The 20336-nt window shown below is 46.2% G+C and overlaps 1 protein-coding gene across 5 annotated transcripts in view; it reads right to left on the reverse strand.

Moving 5' to 3' along the window:
* Window positions 1-1140: 1140 nt before the first annotated feature.
* Window positions 1141-20336, reverse strand: part of WDR33 (WD repeat domain 33) — a 109042-nt gene continuing 89846 nt past the window's right edge. For 2 of the 5 annotated variants that reach the window (XM_006754760.2, XM_015571604.1), the window contains exons 12-22: window positions 19846-19940; window positions 19549-19635; window positions 19182-19321; window positions 18383-18535; window positions 16326-17465; window positions 14201-14309; window positions 10810-11248; window positions 6055-6218; window positions 5857-5949; window positions 4746-4961; window positions 1141-2725 (exon numbers count right to left, since the gene is read on the reverse strand). In XM_006754760.2, coding sequence (XP_006754823.1) covers window positions 2496-2725; window positions 4746-4961; window positions 5857-5949; window positions 6055-6218; window positions 10810-11248; window positions 14201-14309; window positions 16326-17465; window positions 18383-18535; window positions 19182-19321; window positions 19549-19635; window positions 19846-19940 — 2866 coding nt within the window. In that variant the 3' untranslated portion in view covers window positions 1141-2495. The remainder of the gene's footprint in view (window positions 2726-4745; window positions 4962-5856; window positions 5950-6054; window positions 6219-10809; window positions 11249-14200; window positions 14310-16325; window positions 17466-18382; window positions 18536-19181; window positions 19322-19548; window positions 19636-19845; window positions 19941-20336) is intronic. The other 3 variants (XM_006754761.2, XM_015571614.1, XM_015571621.1) reach the window with 3 other exon arrangements.

A 20336-nucleotide genomic window follows, 5' to 3' on the forward strand; every position in this document is an offset into this window, starting at 1 on the left:
CCGAGAGCCTGTGGTTGCTGTGCGGAAGGTGCAGGGGATGCAGATCGCAAGTTGTTCCCTGGGGCTGGGTTCCTGTTGCCTGAACAGGTGTGGCAGGCGGCGGCCGAGCACGGCCTCTGCGTGGAACTCAACCTCCATATTCCTAGGCGCTGGGAATACTCCTGCCACGGGAAGTGACTAGTGATGCCCCCACAGGCGGCTCTCGGGCGACTCCCAGCACCCGCTCCCCAGTGTTCTGTTAAGATAATGCCTCTTCCTGGACCGGTAAACAGGGTTACCTACCTCAAGTGTAAAAACCAAGAGGGTGTTTGTAAAAGCAAATGCAGTTTCCAGGGAGTGATTTATTTTTTTAACTGGAAAATCTTGTGCTACCTGCCACTTAAATCTCTAATTCTAAATTTCTCTAGAATTTTCACAACTGAGATTTTATCATAATTAGCACATTTGTATGATGTTATTTGTAAATATTGCTTTCCCAACATTTTCTCTAGAATTCAACACTGAAAATCTAGCTTTTATACAAGTCAAACCACCATGTATTTCAATAGTGATGCTTTAAAATGTATATATGTATCTCCTAAGTATTTCATAAATATATAGTGTAGAGATTTCACTTTTTTCTAATTGAATTCATACTCAAAATTTGATCATAAATATATAGTGTAGAGATTTCACTTTTTTCTAATTGAATTCATACTCAAAATTTGATCATAAATATATAGTGTAGAGATTTCACTTTTTTCTAATTGAATTCATACTCAAAATTTGATCTGGCCTGGCCGGTGTGACTCAAGTGGTTGAGCACCAACCCATGAACTAGGTCAAGGTTTGACTCCTGATCAGGGCACATTGCCCTGGTTGCGGGTTTGATCCCCAGTGGCGGGTATGCAGGAGGCAGCAGATCTATGATTCTCATCATTGATGTTTCTATCCCTCTCTCCTTCCTTCCTCTCTCTCTGAACTCAATAAAAACTTTTCTTAAATGTGATCTCCTATTCTGCTTACTGTGTTTTAAAGTTAAAGCCTAAAATGTTACAAAGTTTCTTACTATATTCTCCGAAAAAGAATCCCTCTTCTGCTTCTCAGAATTGATATTGACCAGTGGAGGGCAAATAAAGAATATCCACAAACCTAAAAGAGTCTTGAGCCACCCAGTCATGTTTGCAGTGAGGTGCTGATAAATATGAGAAAATTATCCACTTATACTTCAGAGATCTGATACCCTGAATGGGTGACGGCCATTTTCTCACTGCAAAAGTTACAGCTTTTACAATTTTTTGCATATGCTGTTAAACTATCCCTTAGAAAAGGGAGTTTCTAAGCAGCTACTAAGACTTCCAGCACCACTAAGTTTGCCCAGCAGACTTGTCTCCAATGCCAAACTCCAAAAGAAACTTTCCTCTTATAAAAACAAAATAAGGGCCAGTATAGAAAGTGTTATGGAGCCCTTTCAAACTGAACTTTCGGCATCCATTCCAAATGGGGCCAAATGTAACATTTAAAACTAAAGGAATTTGTTGTAGACAATAACTTCCTGGCTTTAAGTTAGGACTATACTCAGCCTTATAAACGCTGGTATGGAAAAGAAAGCAATTATTGAAGTTTTACAAAGTTGTTTTAGACATTTTGGTCCATTCTTTTCAACTTAAACAATTTGTGAAGTGATGTACAGTCATCAAAACGATACATGTAGTTAATTTCTGGCTTCCATCAAGTTCCTCTAGTCAGAAACAAGGCAGTTCAAGTCTAAGGTTATTACTAGGAGATGCACCCAAGGGAGAGCCCCCCCTACTTGGATAATGAGAGTATTTTCATAGTATAATTCTCCATCTGCCAGAAGATGTTTAACCAAGGCTTTGAATCTACTTCAACCTATGTTATAGTTTTAAGGTATTTCTCACTCTATTACAAAAATACAAAATGGCTGGATGAGAATTTGTTTAAAAACAAAGTTCACTGGTGAAATTAATTTAGAGACTTAGAGCGGAAAAAAAAATGCTCACAAGGATAAGCACTAACTGTACACCCTCCACAGACCGGATGCATGGAAACTCAGGGTTTCCTTAAGGCAAGCACATCACAACTAGTTCTTTTCTGTTAATTCTTGCATAAATCACATTCTGTATTCATACAAAAACAACTTAATGTTTTTTCTCTGACAAACTGTACATATAGAAACAAATTTCCAATTGAACATGAACTTAATTTTGAGGAGGTGCTCCTTGTCTCGCAACACTTAAAAAAAAAAATTCCAGCTTTTATCTTCACAAAACAATGCAGGAGCTGGGCAGTGAGGTGGACAGGACAGACAAGGCAGCTGCTCCGGGGCCAGCAGCAGTCTCTTCACCCTGAAGACCTCAGGGGCTCCGGGAACTCCGCTGCCCCAGGAGAGTTCAGGGCTACAAGGTGCAGGCTTCCTTTTGTTTCTCTTGGTAAGTCCACAAGGAGTTTTTAAATACTGTCCAGAGAGGCCGCGGGGGACTCAACCCCAACTTCTACCGGCCCCTTCCACCACCCCTTGAAGCTCCTCGCCGTGGTGGACCAGAGTTCATGTTACTCCCTCTACTCCAGTTACTGCCACTCCGGACCCCTCTGGAAGGAGTACCACTGCCTGGAGGGCCCCCAAAAGGTTCATCTCTGTGGTATCCATCATGGTGATCTCCATCCAAGGAGCTGGAACGCCCAGATTTTGGCACTCTTTGGGAAGGTCCTGGGCCCCCTCGGCCTAAAAGGAAACATTGATTTGACGTGACTTTTTAATATCAGAAATTACTGATAACTCCTGGTACAAACTTTTACTCTGTGATGACAGTACAATACTTGTGGGTCTTTCTTTAAAACAGTTCTAAGGACATGAGCATTCAGTGCACTAAGGGTGGTGCCTCTACTCTCTTCTTGACAGCTGTCTCATTCCCAGCCTGGCTGGGGGCCATGCCCCTCCACATCAGCTAGGCACGCTCCGCAAGGCAGTGTCGTCACCCTCCTGTGCCACAGGACTATTCTGAGGGCGAGTCTGCACAGCACTGACTGAACTCAGGAAGCAGCTGCAGTGAAGGCAATTACAAATGCTAACCTAGAACACGTGTTCACTAGGGTTAGGCCACAGCCATGTGGCACTTTTGATTTCCTTTTAAATGGTGAAATAAAATATTTCTTGGAAAACAAAAGCGTAGAAAGAATAATACTATCTTTTAGAATGATTTCTCCCAGGGATAGTTTTATTTGTTCTAGTCTTGGACACACAAACTTAGGTATCATTAAAATTCTGATTTAAATTTTTTTTTCTCATGAGATGATAGGATTTGGCAACCTCCCCCATAATGCATTATCAGAAGAATATTGACAACTCCTTTTGCCTTAAATTTTTGAATGCAACTGAGTCCAGATAAGACAAAGAGGTTAGGAAAGTTAGCCAAAGGAATATTTTTAGCTTCTTTTCTTACAAAGTGCAGCCTAGACCCACAGAAGGTGCAAGGGCAAAGCAGGTGTCAGCTGGGATATAATTTTCACACTAGGCACATGGCCTCAACCAAGGACCTAAACGGTGTCCTGAGTGCCCATACCGACCAGCAGCAAAATGTGTGCTGAGACGGGGAGATCTGGTGGCAGGAGGCACATTCTGAGGGGTTTGCTAGGAGAAGGACCAAACAGCTGTCAAGAACAAAAGCCAGAACTTTGTCAGGGAGGCAGGTTACCTGGGGCGTGGAGCACAAGTTGGAGCACATGGTGGTCTTTCCAGCAGCCTCCACACCACACCCTGTACCACAGCCCTGTCTAACCTGAGACCAGACCTGTCGTTAGCATTTGGTGGCTCCTGCCCTGGCTAAACGTTAGTGCTACATGAAAAACAAAGATCCAGCCCAACTGAGTGGCTCAGTGGTTGAGCATTGACCTATGAACCAGGAGGTCACAGTTCAATTCCCGGTCAGTTCACATGATTGATGTTTCTATCTCCCTCTCCTTCTCCCTTCCTCTCTGAAATCAATAAACACATATTTTAAAAATAATAATAAAGATCCAAAAGTTGTAGAAATAATCTTAACGCCCCCACTTGAAAACAACCCCTTCCAGGCCATGTTGCCCAAAGTCTTTGTGACTGGGCACACCAGTGAAACCCTGGAGCCTGGGAGAGGACCAGTCCCCCCGCCACGCACAACGGAGACCTCCAGGGTTCCGAGCAGGCGTCAGTGCAAAAGGCACCACCAACAGCAACAGGGCTGGGCACCCTGACAAAGAGCTGAACTTGAACAAAGCAGAAGTTCTTTTTTTTTTTTTTTAAGAATTTTGAGAGAGAGAAAGAGAGGAAGGGGGAGGGATAGAAACATCCATGTGAGAGCAAAACATCGATCAGCTGCCTCCTGCACACTCCCCAGGCATGTGCCCTGACTGGGAATCAAACCATGACCTCTTGGTGCACAGGACGATGCCCAACCAACTGAGCCACACCCACCAGGGCAAAGCAGAGATTCTTGCAAGCAAGTGGAGGAGACCTGTGCAGAAGGCAAACGTGCAATCCTGAGTGAGAGCGCCGACTGCCTGAGGGGTGAGCCTAAGCAAACTGCATCTGCACCACCTTTGGGAACATGTGCCTTCCCGCAGCCTAAGCCCTGGAGGGTAGCAGAGTGCCCTGGAACAGGCATTCCCTAGGAGGGCTGCCTGGAGATGAGGCCCCCAGAGGTCCCGCAGCCTTTCTGGCAGGCTGTGGCATCCACAGCTCCCAGAACTGGAAACTGGCCTCCACTTACCTTTGCCTCCTCGATCTTCAGAAGGACCCCCGGGGGCTTCCATTTCTCTATGCTCAGAGGTCCCTGGCCCATCATGCCAGGGGCGCTTTCGAGGTGGCAATGATGCCATGTCCATGCCTTGGAGAGAAGAAGAACGCTCTCTGCTAGCTGGGGAATGACCGTCGTGAGGGGGATGGTCCGGGCGGGGAGCATCACGGAAATGGTCATGACCTGGCCCTGAAACAGAAACGCAGATGGACAAGGCTAAGAATCTGACAATCCCATTATATTACAATATGACCAACAGCGGACAGAAATTATACTGTTAAGAATTAGTAGCAGCTGAAACCGGTTTGGCTCAGTGGACAGAGCGTCAGCCTGCGGACTGAAAGGTCCCAGGTTTGATTCCGGTCAAGGGCATGTACCTTGGTTGCGGGCACATCCCTAGTGGGAGATGTGCAGGAGGCAGCTGATCGATGTTTCTCTCTCATCGATGTTTCTAACTCTCTATCTCTCTTCCTTCCTCTCTGTAAAAAATCAATAAAATATATAAAAAAACCAACAACAAAAAAGAATTAGTAGCAATGTGAGAACCAACGTTCACTCATGCAAGGAACATACCATGAGCACATATAAAAGGTCAAGATCAGAAATCAACCTACCCCCTAAATTAAGAGGCAGGTAAGGTCCAGAAAAGTGGATCTCAAACTTTTAAGTCTGAGGATCTCTTTACAGCCTTAAAAATTTCTGGGGACCCCAAAGAGATTTCATTCATGAGAGTTAAAGCTAACAATATTTGCCATATTAGCAATTAAGATGGAGAAAACTTTAATTTGCTTAACTACCTTTTCCAAAAACAAAACAATGAAGTGAAAAGAGTGCTGCTGTTTTCTATCCAGGCCAATCCCTGCAGAAATGCCCAGCTCACGGGAAGCAAGCCAGGCCTCCAGCCGTCTCTGCACTCCATCTCTCCTCGCCAGTGAGGCTGCTGGCTGGAGGCGTGACAACAGTCCAGCCTCTGGTGATGCCAGTTGGAAGAGAGAGAACCTGGTGGGCCTGGAGGGTCTCAGGCCCCAGGGTCCGGGAACTGCTGCCTGGAGTCACCACGGCCCCGGGCAGTCTCCTGCCTTACCTGGCTCTCGACTTCCATCCCAGGAGTCTGGTTTCCGACCTCCTTCAAAGCGAGGGAATTCATCAGGAGTGGGAAGTAAACCCTTCCTTCCTCCTACACAAAGAACAAAACACCACACTCACGTGCTGTGTCTGGTGTGTTCCCAACTCTGACCTCCACAGCCCTGCCCTTCACGGAGCCAGTGTCCTCAGCACATACCTCGTGGGGCACCCCGACCTCTGCCCCGGAGGTCTCTTCCACGGGCAGCTTCCTCAGAAGCATCAAAGCTCTCCTCTGGACCAAAGTCATCAGGACCAGGAAAGCCATCCCTTCCTCGGGGGGGAGCCCGGCCTTCGTGTCTCGGGGGGGCTCCTCTTCTGAAACTGTGAGGAAAGCAGCAGACCGTCACCTCATCAATATGGACCTTACAGCTCTATGTTCACATTCCAAGAAAGCATCCTATATAATAAAAGCCTAGGTGGTGTGATGCCCTCACGCAATGTCATCACAAGATGGCCGCCCTCACAAAATGACCAGCAGGGGAGGCAGTTGGGGGCGAGATCAGGCCGGCAGGGGAGGGCAATCCGACTACATCCCCCAAGGGGTCCCAGATTGGAGAGGGTGCAGGCTGGGCTGAGGGACACCCCTCTCCCATGCACAAATTTCGTGCACCAGGCCTCTAGTATGATATAAGAAGACAGGCAGGATACAAAGTTAAATGGGAGAAAAAGTAAAATTGTGCTTTTTTAAAAGTACACATTTTACAATCCCAATATTACAGGCAAAAACAGGCAGGAAGTAAACATCAGAATGTAGAATTATTTTAATATTTTTAGGCTTTGAGGAATAATAATAGCAGTGAGCATTTTTTAAGTGCTTCTATCATGCCAACCGCTTTACATTATTCATTTCATTCCACCCTCAAAACCACCCCATGAAGCTGGCATGATGACTAACTCCATTCTACCCATGAGCACACTGAGGCACAGAGTAAGTCATGGACTTAGGGACACACATAAGCACTCAGGTGTGAACTCAGCCAATCTCACCTCTCAGCCCAGGCTCTTTACCATTGCTCCCCAATACTTCTCATTATCATTGAAATTTTTGTAATGAATATTTAACACTTATAATCAGGAAAAAAAGAAAAGTGTGGGCCCATGCCTGCCAACTGTGACAGACATATTTGGGGGCCTCTGCCTTGGCCCCCACTCCAGTCTCTACACAGGGGTGGCTATTACTGTCATCCACAGCCCCGCTCCACAGCAGACGGGGGACAGCAGGCATCGGCTCATGGGCAGGCTGGTGCCCTGGCTAGTGGACAGTTTCTCTCCCTCAGGATTCTGGACTGGGAGTCAGTCAGCGGGAGTGTTGCTGAAGCTGGGGGGCAGCAAAACAGGGGCCTGCAAGCGGGAAGGGCGCGTGAGCCAGGAGGCCCCAGGCAGTGAGAAGGGTCAGAAGGCGGCAAGGGCATGGGCTGGTCCGCAGGAGCCACCTGCCCGGACTTCCTTCAGGCCAGGCCTTCTGCTTTTCCTTGAGTCTCTATCCTATTATCTTTTGCTCCATTTTACTTTGAAAATTTTCCAATTTACAGTTAAGTTGAAAAACTAGAACAAGACCATATATCCATCACCTAGATTAATCAGTTCTTATGGTTGCACACATGAGCTTTAGCTTCTCTTTATCCACCTGTTTCCAGATTCATGTTCTAAACCATTCTAAAACCAGCTGCTGGCATGTGCATCATCCCTGAATACTACAGTATGTTCCTTCTAAAAACACCGTTTCTCCTATAACATACTGTTACTACTCTAACAGGAATATTGTTTATTCTATAGTCTCATTCAACTGTCTCCATTTGTCCTCAAAATGTCCTTCACAGTTGTTTTAAAATATGAATTTCAGTCATAATCACTGATTGTCACTCATAGTCATGTTTCTGTGTTCTACTTTAATCCATAACTGTCCACCTCCCTAGTTTATCTTTTGTGATCTTGACTTGTTGAAAGGTCACCCAGGTGTTTTATAGAATGTCCCACAATGTGAACTTTTCTGATTGTTTCCTCATGATTAGATTCCGGTTAAACATCCTTGTTTCATGGATTATGATGTACAGGTGGGAGGGCCTGCACCTCACTGCACAAAGGCAATCTCCTCTGCAAGTACCTCTGTCCCCACAATCTTGTCCCCAATGGCTTTAGCTTCCAGGGATGAGCCTGGCCTGAGGTCACGTCTGAGTCATGTTCCTGCACACACAGGGGGATGACCAGCACATTGGCTGAAATAACAGCAAAAGGTAAGGGTGGAACTGGCCAGGAGAGGGGCGGAGCAGGAAGAGGAAAAGCAGACAGCACTACTGCCCCGAGAAACACAGGGGTAACCCCCAAATGCAGCAGGATTCTCACCCAGGAACCACCATGCAACTGCCCTCGTTACAAGAAAACAGAGAGAATCTAAGATGCCCTAAGCAGAAAACAGCTCCTGTTAAGGTCTAGATGTTTGTGTAACCCCCTCCCCGCCCACCACCAAAAAAAAAAAAAAAATTCTTATGTTGAAGACCTAAATGTGATATTAGGAGATGGGCCTTTGAGGTCATTAGAGTTTACTGATGGGGCCCTCATGATGGGCTCAGTGGCCTTCTAAGAAGAGGCACCAGGGAGAGCTTGCTCACTCTCCTCCAGCTGCAGACAGGGAGAGGGTGGCCGTCTGCAAGCCAGGAAGAGAAGTCTCACCAGAGACCACCCTGCTGGGTCCTGATCTGGGACCTTCAGCCTCCAGAACTGTGAGAAAAGAGATTTCTGTTGCTTATGCCTAGCAGGATGGTATTTGGTTACAGCAGCCTGAACTCCTAACAAACTGACCTCTCTCAAACGCCTCTCCTTCCTCATCGAACAGGTTCATTTCATCACATTACTGCGACACTAATGCTGCTCCAGGTGCCGCACCCTCAGGGCGCTCGGGGGTGCGAGAGGAAGAAATGGACACAGCACTCGTGTCACACGGTGCTGGTGCTGTGAGGCAATAGAAAGCAGAGTAGAGGCCTGGGTGTAGCAGGAGGAGAGGCCCACCTGAAGTGAGCCACACCTTTGGGAACCGAGTCCCAGGCAGAGGGAGCAGCAAGCACAGCAGGACCAAAAGCCTGGTGGGCATTTCCAAAGAGCAGCACGAAGCTGTAAGCAGCACCACAGTTTAGATGAAACACAGCACGAACTGAGGCTTAGTAAATCTGAAACTGCGCAAGATGCAGAGACTCAAGAAATTAAAGTCCTGTTGCTGCCAAAGCCATTGGAAATGAGGCGCCTGCAGAGACAAAAGCCACTTCAGAGTGAATACCTGGCTATCATAAAGAAAGGTCCTTATGAAAACTGGGAGCCCTGCCCTAACCGGTTTGGCTCAGTGAATAGAGCGTCGGCCTGCAGACTCAAGGGCCCCAGGTTCGATTCCGGTCAAGGGCATGTACCTGGGTTGCGGGCACATCCCCAGTAGGGAGTGTGCAGGAGGCAGCTGATGGATGTTTCTTTCTCATCGATGTTTCTAACTCTCTATCCCTCTCCCTTCCTCTCTGTGAAAAAATAAAATATATAAAAATAAAACACACACACACAAAAAAAAAACTGGGAGCCCTTAAATCTTTTTTTCCCCCCCAAAACTCCCTTCCAAAAGCTGCTTTCCTTAATCCACTATTTCACCCTCTGCAGCCCTTTTATCAGCCAACCTTTTCTAACACATCCTGTGAGGATGGGGATTGCCAACCCTTGACTCAGTCACCTCCTAGCAACACTAGTGAGAACTGTGATGGGAAGAGAGATGAGCAGAAGACTGAGGTGGAGCAGGCAGGAGTGCTGAACAGCATGGGCCCTGCAGGGCCTTCAAAGGTCAAGAAACTGCTGATTCTCAGTGTGGCCCCGTATCCGTAAAATGTTTACAGTGACACCTGTCTGACAATTCACTGTAACAACAAGGCTAAATAGCACACAGTAAATATCATCTTCATTGACTATTCTGAGTCTCTCTTGAAATTTCACTAATTCTAGTTTTTTTCTCCATATTTCTCTTATTTTTCTATTTTTCTTATTTTCCCCTCCATATTTCCTGTGTTACTTTTTTTAAATATATTTTATTGACTTTTTACAGAGAGGAAGGGAGAGAGACAGAGAGCCAGAAACATCGATGAGAGAGAAACATCGATCAGCTGCCTTCTGCACATCTCCTACTGGGGATGTGCCCGCAACCCAGGTACATGCCCTTGACCGGAATCGAACCTGGGACCTTTCAATCCACAAAGTCGATGCTCTATCCACTGAGCCAAACCGGTTTCAGCCTGTGTTACTTTTTAAAAAAATATTGATTCCACAGAGGAAGGGAAAAGAAGAGATAGATAGAAACATCAATGATGAGAGAGAATCATTGATTGGCTGCCTCCTGTACGCCTCCCATTGGGGATCGAGCCCGCAACCCAGGCATGTGCCCTGGTTGGGAACTGTGACTTTCTGGTTCACAGGCCAATGCTCAACCACTGATCCACACTGGCCAGGCTCCTGTGTTCTTTTTTTACCCCAAGCAAGCTGAGTGCTCATTCAAGACTGACCTTGACCTATTTTAACAGCACTGATTTGATTTTGTTAGGATCTTTAGGCAATTTCACAAGAACTGTCTATTGAACAATTCCTTTATTCTTCATCTATATATCTGTCTCATCTTTCATCATTCTAATCCACAGAACCTGGAAATTTCTAATCCGTTCCAAGAAACTTTGTAGTATGCAGATCTTCCCATTACTTTAAAACAACCAAAAAGATGCAAAGAAAAAATGATTTCCACATTGTAAAGACAAAAGAACCACATAAAGGTTAAAAAGCATAATTTTTTTTTAAAGTCTAAATGCAAAATGTGGAGAGTATAGGCTACAAGTGAAAAAGAGACTTAGTGGGGAAAACAGGCAAAAAGCTCCAGGGAAGAAGAAACAGACCCCACCTTTCTTCTCTGCGCCCTCGAAAACGTGGGTCCTCGGGGTCCCGGGGGAATCGCTCATCTCCAGGTCTGCGGCCTTCCCATGCCCCTGGCGGGCCCCGGGCTGCGCCCCGGCCGTCCCCCTCGCTGAACTCCCTGTGATCAGGAGGAAAGGGAGGCCCGGGCCCCCCTCGCCTCCACTTCTCTTCTTGTGGTAAAGGTCCTCCTCGCCCCTCAAAATCACGTAATCGGTGGCCAAAGCGCTTGTCAGGGTGGAAGTCATCTGGTCTGCTGAAGTCGTCAGGAAAGTCGGGGTGAGGGCCGCGTCGATCAGGGGGACCCCTGCAGTCCTGGCCGCCCCGGAACGGCCCCCTGTCGGCACCGTGCTCGGGGCCGCTGCTCTGCTCGTGCCGCCTCTCGGACAGCGGGCCCATGTGGTGGTTTGGAGGGCCCCGGGAGTCACCTATGGGAAACAAAGCTGCTTTTACCAGGTCTTCCAGGCTCTTTCATTCAGAGTCTCCCCTCCTTGGCTTTCAGCACACTGAGGAGACCACCATCTCCAAGGCATCATATAATGAGAGGAACTAGGGTTTTGTACAGATTTTAACTTCATCACCCGCCAGTTAAGCCACTCGACCTAAAGCAAATTACTCATCTCAAATGGCATTAGCAACACCCACCTTCCAAGATAGCAATTAAGTAGGAAACATAAGACAGCCTCACAGGAGTAGCCTGAGCTGAGCTCCCCTCCCTGCCCCTCTTCCCGTGCAGGCCAGGCAGCCAAGCAGAGCCTCCCGCTGCACTGGTAAGGCCTGCAGAGCCCATCACAGGGCACTGGGCCCCCTACCGCCACCTCCGACGTCACTCCTTTAACCCCTCGCTCATTTCACGTGGCCTGTTACTCACACTTTGGTTCTGGACACGCTCTTTTGTAAGGCACAGGGAGGCGCTTCTCTTCTGAGCGCCTGGGCCACGCAGCCTCGCTCTACGCTCTACGCAGGCTCCGGTTCAGTTCATGCGAACCTTTCTGCCTCTCTAGGAATGATAGCCCTCCTCTATAATATTGTCACCATTCTTTGCAAATAATATTTGGAAACCACCAAAAATTTTTTGAAATATCTGAACATGTAATATAAATTCCTGAATAAAAATGGAAAAAGACCAGTGAATTTCTGATGAACTGAGCTCACTGCCCACCTCTGGGGGATGTTTTCCTGAACGGCTGTGGCCATTTTAAACGAGCACTTATTTTGGTCAACATACAATGAAATCACATTTCTGAAAAGTGGAGAGCAAAGGGACACTCCTGCCTCTAAAACAAATAAGGGCTTAAATAAAATTCTTTTCGTTCTGCACCCTCGCAATAAAGATGAGCTGAATTTTGTTTCCAGGTATCATAGTCAGCCATAATTCCTACCCTTCCAATGTCCTTTCTCTTACATTTCTGTCCATTTCAATCCTCCTCACCATTCAAACTTGGAAGTTTCCATATGAAAATACAGCATCTGAAGAATTCTCTCCTTCCCTCCATGAAACCAGCCCTCTCCATCATGCTCCGACCCGCCTCTTGGTTCAGCTTGCAAATGCCCCAGACCTGTCTCCTAATGGAAGACAGCCCCCACCTCTCAGTATCCCTGACGTACGTCTTCGCTCTGACATTATGCTGCTGGAACTGGGTGTGACCTCTGACCTGAGGAGCTGAGCATATTCCACTTGGACTTACCTATGAAGACTAATCTTCCCATGACTCTTTCTGTCTACAGTCCCCTGTTTATCCAGGGAAAGAAACCCACCACTACCAGTTAGAAGGGACGTGGCCCCCGGGGATGGGGCAGCAGCGCAGGTTAGTCCGGTAGGGGACGGCAGGGCCCCTTTTTCGGCTCTCCCTTCTCCCTTTTGTCCCTGGGAGGAAAAAGAGAGGAGGAAGGAGGAAAGAGAAAAGAGAAGAGGAAAGAAAGAGAAGAGGGGAAGAACAAGGAGGGAAACAGGCTGAGAAAGACACAGGGCGGGGGAGAGGGGAAGAGGAGGCGCTCAGCTTGCTGACGGCTGTACCTTGTGGATAAATGACTCTTCTTTCTTACAGCCCCCAAATTCAAAGATGGTCCTTCATGCTTGCTTTCTCTTACTTTCCCTGTGGGCCACCCCTCCATAGGATGGGATTAAATAAGCATCTAATTCTTGTATTCCTTCCTTTATCCCTACATCTAATATCTCATATACATTCAATCAAGCTTTAAATTCCCCAAGTGCTAGGGCTGGAAATGCTGACAAGGACTTATCTTCATCTGATAAAACCACAAGAACCCTAACATGAACCACAGGATGCTGTGGGCTTAGCCAATTTAAAAAAAAAAAAAAAAAAGAGGAAAAGGAGGGAAGTTCTTTGAACAGCCACCTGCACAGAACACAGGCTCTGTGGTTTGTCCTCCCACTGAATGTACCACTGCACCTCCTACTTTGCCCCCACACCCTCCCAGCCCTCCCCTCACCTCTCGAGCAGCCTGCAGCCTCTACATCCCTGCTCCAGCTCTTCCTGCGGGCGCAGGAGAGAGCTTACCCCTTTGGGAACAAGGACTCTGGCTCCCAGCATGTGCTCTTTCAAATCCTAAGATTAACACCTAATTTCCAAATAGCTCCACATCTAACTAAACCAGTGATGGCGAACCTATGACACGCGTATCAGAGGTGACACGCGAACTCATTTTTTTGGTTGATTTTTCTTTGTTAAATGGCATTTAAATATATAAAATAAATATCAAAAATATAAGTCTTTGTTTTACTACGGTTGCAAAGATCAAAAAATGTCTCTATGTGACACGGCACTAGAGTTAAGTTAGGGTTTTCAAAATGCTGGCACGCCGAGCTCAGAAGGTTCGCCATCACTGCCCTAGACACTGGCATCCTCATCTCTGTGCTCTCCGACAGTATCCACCACCTGAGGCGTGGCAGGTCGGCGTGCTGCCCCATTCTTTTCAAGTGGCTCAGAACAATGTAACCAGCTAAACAATCCAATACTTGATACAATTTGGAGGGAGAAGGGGATGATATTAAAAACACTTAAAATCTCGGAATTCTTTATCCCATCAAAACATCTAGAATGCCCAGTTCAGCTCTCAGCTGCTCGTGTGCTGGAGGCACAGCAGCATCCCATCCCCGAGGCGGACAGGCCTCCGGCTGCTGCCTGAGCAGGTTTCTGGCTAATGAAGCAAAGCCATGGTGAATGCATCAGCAGACAGAACTGTAGCCTGAAGTGGCTGTGCTCTTGTTTTTCCTAGAGGTTCAAGTGACCATTCTATCAAACACTTACCAGTAAAGCTATGCATTGTAAAAAAAATTTTTTTTTTCTTTCTGTCAACAGTAAGGTTGACGCAAAGGTGGTGAAATACAACCTCTTACCCCACCAGCAGATATTTACCTTTGTTAGGGCCAGGTCCTTGTCCAGGGTTAAGAGGGGGGATGCGACCTTGTGCTCCCTGCTGCCCTAGGCCTGGGATCAGGGGTGGGGGGCCTGTGCTCTGTCCTTCCTGAAAAGATGTTTTTAAAGAGGGAGTGTGAAACCACAGTTTGTGCTTTGTGAATAGCAATTGTATTATAAGTGACAAGAGAAAAACATTGTTTCCCCAAAGCCACCAGCAGTAAATGTATAGCTAGTGACATCAGAGCAAAACTGTCCTTAAATTCAGAGAGATACTGCTTTTACCATAATAAGAGGAAACACACCTATTTCAAACCTGCTGATAGGTTTTATTTAAAGCTAAATCTTGACTTCTTAAGCTAAACAGGAACGTCAATGGGAAGCGAGAAATCGTGAGGTAGTGACAATACCCCGCACAGAGGCCCTCCCGGCAACAGGGAGACCACTCTTCGGGGCGCCCCATTCCTCTCTCTTCCAGCCACAAAACAGCAGGTGGCGGGGCTGGGTGTGAAAAGGGGAGTGGAGAACAGAAAGGGCTGGGCTCCTGCCAAGGGAGGTGTCCACACCAGCTTGCTCCTTTCACATGCCCCGCATCTCCACCTACTGCTCATTCCCTGCTCCATCACCTGGGATCTTGTGGATTCATTTGGTTCTGGCAGCTTCTATCTTAATACAAACCTGCTGCTCTGATGCTTTTATCTCCTTGCTCTGGACCCCAAGCTTGTCCCTAGTCCTCATATTCAGTATTTTTATCTAGCCAAGTCTAAATTCTGATTTCCCACACTGTCCAATGACCTTGGATCAGGTCTGTTGACAAACACACATACCTTCTATGAAAATAGCACAGTTTCAAAAATCAATAGCAAAATTGTATTCACACTCCAAACTAGCTGGCATGAAAGAGCAGCTCTCACTGCAGGACACCACTATAGCTATAACAATAACACCAGTAATTTCTATATTTGTTTTTTGTATGTTTCATCGCCAAACAATTCATGCTGTTAATACCTGACAGCAATTCCAGTAAATTAAACCAATTTAAACAATTGGTTTAAATAATTCGCCTGGTCAAAGTGAAGAAAGTATTTCAGTAAGTGACAAACATGAGCAAAGATCTCATCAGGCCAACTTCTGAGATGTGAAATACCCTATTTCAAATATTCATTCCATCAATATTTCTATATGTCAATTAAATCTTTACAGCATTATGCTTTGCATTTATAAAATATTTTAGTACATGATAGAATAAAACTTATTAAAAAGTGCACAATAAATTCTGGAAGTAAACTCAAATACCATCAGATTCTTCGCTGCTATAAAATTTCTCAGTTCTGGAAGATCTACTGAACAGTACCACTTAATCTTATTTAGCTAGTTCTTTTACTTCTGAAAATCCAGCGGTCATCTTCACATGACAAATGCTCAGAGCTGTTAACAGAGTGCTTTCTACACAGTGTCCACTGTACGGCCTTTCCACGGCAATGGAGGCCCGGGACTCACATCCTCTGAAAGGTGCAGGAGCACACACCCGAGAGGCCAGCGTGTTAACCCTTCCCTGCTCATGCAGTCCTTCTGTACGTCTCCCCAAGCAACCTGAGCACTATAACTTGGCCAATAAAAGCCGAACTGTCAAAAAAAGGTCAAGAAAAATTCCACAGAAATATTCCCTCACAAATATTCTTGTAAGCTGAAAACAACTTGGACAGAATTCTGTCCACAGGGTCAGAATTTGAGAATGTGTAATTCTGGCCTGAGAACTAAGGTCTACTGGGGCCTTAAACACCTATCTGAAACAGTGGAGCTAGCAGGCCACGCTCCAAAGGACCCAGAAAAGGGAGCACAACAGGCTGGCAGTCCCCCAGCTTCCTCCCCAGGCCACAGCTCTTTTGGAGGCTTGGAACAATTATCAACTAGATTCCATCTTTTCTGGAAGAACATCTATTGAAATACAGGTTGAGAAGTTAAGATTCACACTGCAATACATGTGATGGTCTATTTCATTTTCTTGTCTCCCACTTCAGCTGTGATGCTCTTCTCAGGCCGTTATCACCACCTGAGAGGCATTCCCGTCAGCTGTGCCGCATCTTCCCAAAGGGTAATGCCCACAGTTCGAAAGAAAGAATACCTGATTGAAGGGGGCCCGGGGCCCATCGCCCAGTAGAGCTGTTTTCTGCTGCTGGAATGGCATTTGCCCTTGAGACGGATGTGGCCCGCGGGCAGGGTTCTGCTGTCCCTGAGGCCCAGGGGGCCCCTGCATGCCACCTTGGGGTGGAGGCCCCAGAGAGCCCTGGGGCGGCCCCTGCTGTCCTTGTGAGCCTGGTGGTCCTCGCAACTCCTGGGGAGGGCCCAGCATGGACCCTTGAGGTGGAGGCCCCTGCATGGCGCGCATCTCCTGAGGGCCTCGCATCTCCTGGGGGCCTCGCATCTCCTGGGGGCCTCGCATCTCCTGGGGGCCTCGCATCTCCTGGGGGCCATGTCCCAGTAGTCCACTTGGAGGATGAGGTCTCATCTCTTGAGGTGGGTGGCCCATCATCATGCCTTGGGGAGTAGGACCCTGATTCTCTCGAGGGCCTGGAGGACCCTGCATTCCTCTTGGATTCAGTCCCATCAGAGGTCCCTGAGACACGGGACCTTGGATCCCCTGAGACCCGGGCCCGCCTTGTATTCCATGAGGATGAGGAGGTCCTTGCATTCCTCTGGGACCAGGTGGCCCCTGCATACCTTGAGTACCTGGAGGCCCCTGAGGGCCCATATGCCCCTGGGGACCAGGTGGGCCTTGGGGGCCGATGTGACCTTGTGGGCCAGGTAGGCTTTGAGGACCCATATGACCTTGAGGACCAGAATTACCCTGTGGCCCAGGTGGTCCTTGAAGTCCCAAAGGGCCATGAGGTCCAGGATGCCTTTGCATTCCTTGGGGGCCATGTATGTCCTGAGGCCTTGGCAACCCTTGGGGTGGGCCCTGGGGCCCTTGTGGTCCCATGAATCCTTGTGGCCCTCCACCTCCCTGATGCAATGGAGGACCTTGTGGTCCCATTTGTCCCTGGGGTCCAGGGGGTCTGAACTGTCCCTGTGGACCTGGAGGCCCCATTTGAGCCATGTTCATTGGCAACTGCTGAGATGAATGGGGCTGTTGAAAACCTTGAGGAATCTGAGACATTGGACCTTGTCCTGGAAAGGGCTGGGGTCCAAGAAGAGGGGTACCAGATGCAGGAGGAGGCTGAACTTGCTCAGCCTGTTTTTGTGCAAGCCTTTCAATTTTAAGTTGCTGGAAAGAAAAAAAGAAAAAGCATAGTGAAAAGTAAGACAGAAGATGACAATGTGGCTGTCACTTATTTCATTGGGGAACCTCAAAACAAACACGAGGCATCAACCTCTTAAAGCCCCAGCAGTAACTAGAGTCCATATAACATTCAGACGTACAGATGGTGCTCAGGCCTCCAGACTCACTCTAGACCAGCGGTTCTCAACCTGTGGGTCGTGACCTCTTTGGAGGTCGAACGACCCTTTCACAGGGGTCACCTAAGACCATCGGAAAACACATACATAATTACATATTGTTTTTGTGATGAATCACTATGCTTTATGTTCAATTTGTAACAATGAAAATACATCCTGCATATCAGATATTTACATTATGATTCATAACAGTAGCAAAATTACAGTTATGAAGTAGCAACGAACATAATTTTATGGTTGGGGGTCACCACAACATGAGGAACTGTATTGAAGGGTCGCGGCATTAGGAAGGTTGAGAACCACTGCTCTAGACTAACTCTTCTTAGGTGCTGGGAAACAACAGTCAGGCTTATGTACATCCATCTTGACCAGGAAAAGCCCAAAAATTTACCAGTTTTTTGTTATTCTTGGTAGCTGTCAAGGTAGGAAAACTAAGAACAAACCACCTGCTTTAGAGCCGACAGAAAATGAAAAATTATTTTATCTGGGGATAAATAAGTGAATTTAGATTTAAACTTGATGGCTTTCTCTTTTCTACTAAAAGTGTATATTTAACTTAGGTCTACTCACTGCTTGACTGCTCTAGTTAGAAACTAGCTCCTCCCGTAGAGGAGGAAGGGGTGGTGCTTAGCAGACCCTCTGAGAGGCCCGTCCCTTCTCCCTAGGAGCATATCAATAATGTCAGCCCTACTTCTTACAGCATCTGGAACCCCCCAAAGAGCTTACCTCTAGAAGCTGCGGGTTAGTATACTGTAATGTGGCCATTTCTTGCTCAATTTCTGCTTGCGTTTTTTTCTTCTCTTCCAATTTAATGTCCTCTTTTCTGTCATTCAGTACCTCGTTTGGGGCAGGAATTGGAACTTTATTTTGCATCCAAGCCTTGGGAAAGAAGAAAATATTAAAATATGCCCTAAATGTGTAATTTACAATGGAAGAATGAGAAAAACCATTCTATCATGTCATTCATTGGCTCATTCCAACTTTCTAAATACAAGGTGGCTCACCTGGTGCACTGTCTTTATTTCTGATGCTAATTCTTAGTGACACATGAGTGGGATTTGGCAAGCACATGACTAGGTAGTAATCACTAAATTACTAAAAGCGGTTAGATCTGGCATGTTATTAAGAATGTGAAGCTCACCTGCCTCTTCCAAAGGACCCCCCCTCCCCCGTCCCCACCTTGTGCTGAGGTAACCAACAAAGCAGAAGACAGGCAATGCAGAAGAGAGTTGATGCACTCTCTGTGCTCCGGCCTCTTTTTCTTCCTTCCTCCAATAGCATCGATGATAATAAGGAGGTGAGAATAATAAAAGATCTGGAGAAGCCTCATGACAAACTCAGCACTAAATGCAAAGCAGTAGATGGGAACTACATCTAAGAATGCCTGAAATATGTGAAAAATGCTCTAAAGGTCAACAGCACAGAAATATCGCCAACAACGAGAGGATGCAGAGAGCCCTGTTTCTAAACTTCAATCCGACTCCCCGAGTAGCACCACCTGTGCACGAACGAGATGGCCACTGACCTGCTGGAACTGCGCAGGGATGGGCTTTGCATAAGGAACTTTCTTCTGAGGCACTTTTTTCTGATCCTTTTGCATCACTTCCTCCATTCCCCAATCTAAACCTGGAATTGTCATTTCAATTTCATTTGACTCATCTTTCCCTGTAATCATAAAGATAAGTAATTAGTCAAGGAAATAAAAGAAAGTGGCCATTTCATCAATGAACACATTTTTGGAAGAATAGATTAAATGTTATACAGTTTACATTACTTATATAAACATTTCTTTAAAAAAATGGCATTATCAAAATAACTTAATATCATAAAGATAAGAAACAGACCTATAAAAATTTTCTAAAAATAGAATTTATAGGTATAATTTCTCTTACCCATCTGCTCTTGTTCCATGGCTAATTTAAGTTGTTCTGGTATTCCCATCCCTGGGATTACTGCCAGGCTATTAGGTTCAAGGTCATCTATAAATAGGAATACATCCACTATCAATAGAGATTTTATAAATGTAGTGGTCCAATAAAATTAGAACTTTTATAAAAATGAAACTTATTGGTGGTTTACAAATCAATAAACTATAAAACTAAAATTCATTTTGTAAAATCTTCTCAATACCTAACACTTTTATAACAGACTCTCTCATTTTAAAGAAGGATAAACGTGCGGAGCCTCACCATATTCTACTCCATCTTCTGACATTCCTGGTAATAGGTTTAGATTATAGCGATCACGCATTTTATCACCTGGTCGGTTTCGGGTCCAGAATTTGCTGCAAAATAAAAGTAATGGATGGGAAAGGCAAGGAGCATGAGCTCAGTATATTTCTGGGCACTTAAGAGTACAAACCAGTCCTCTGGTAAACACAATTTTACAAAGCTTTTCTTCTAAAATTTTAAAATGCAGAAAGATGTTTTTTAATCAGAAGGCAACACAAAATTTGAATAACAAAGTCATATTCAATACTCAATCTCCTTCTCATAACATCTACACTAATAAAAGAGAAAAATGGTAATTGGTGTACGACGCTACCCTTTTCATTGGCTAATCAGGGGGATATGCAAATTAACTGCCAACTCAGATGGCAGTTAACTGACAACAAAGATGGCGGTTAATTTGCATATGTAGGCACAATGCAGGGAGGTGAAAGGGAAAGCAGGAAGGAGCC

This window comes from Myotis davidii, unplaced genomic scaffold, assembly GCF_000327345.1.
Source record: "Myotis davidii unplaced genomic scaffold, ASM32734v1 scaffold113, whole genome shotgun sequence".
In the NCBI taxonomy this organism is placed as follows: Eukaryota; Metazoa; Chordata; class Mammalia; order Chiroptera; family Vespertilionidae; genus Myotis; species Myotis davidii.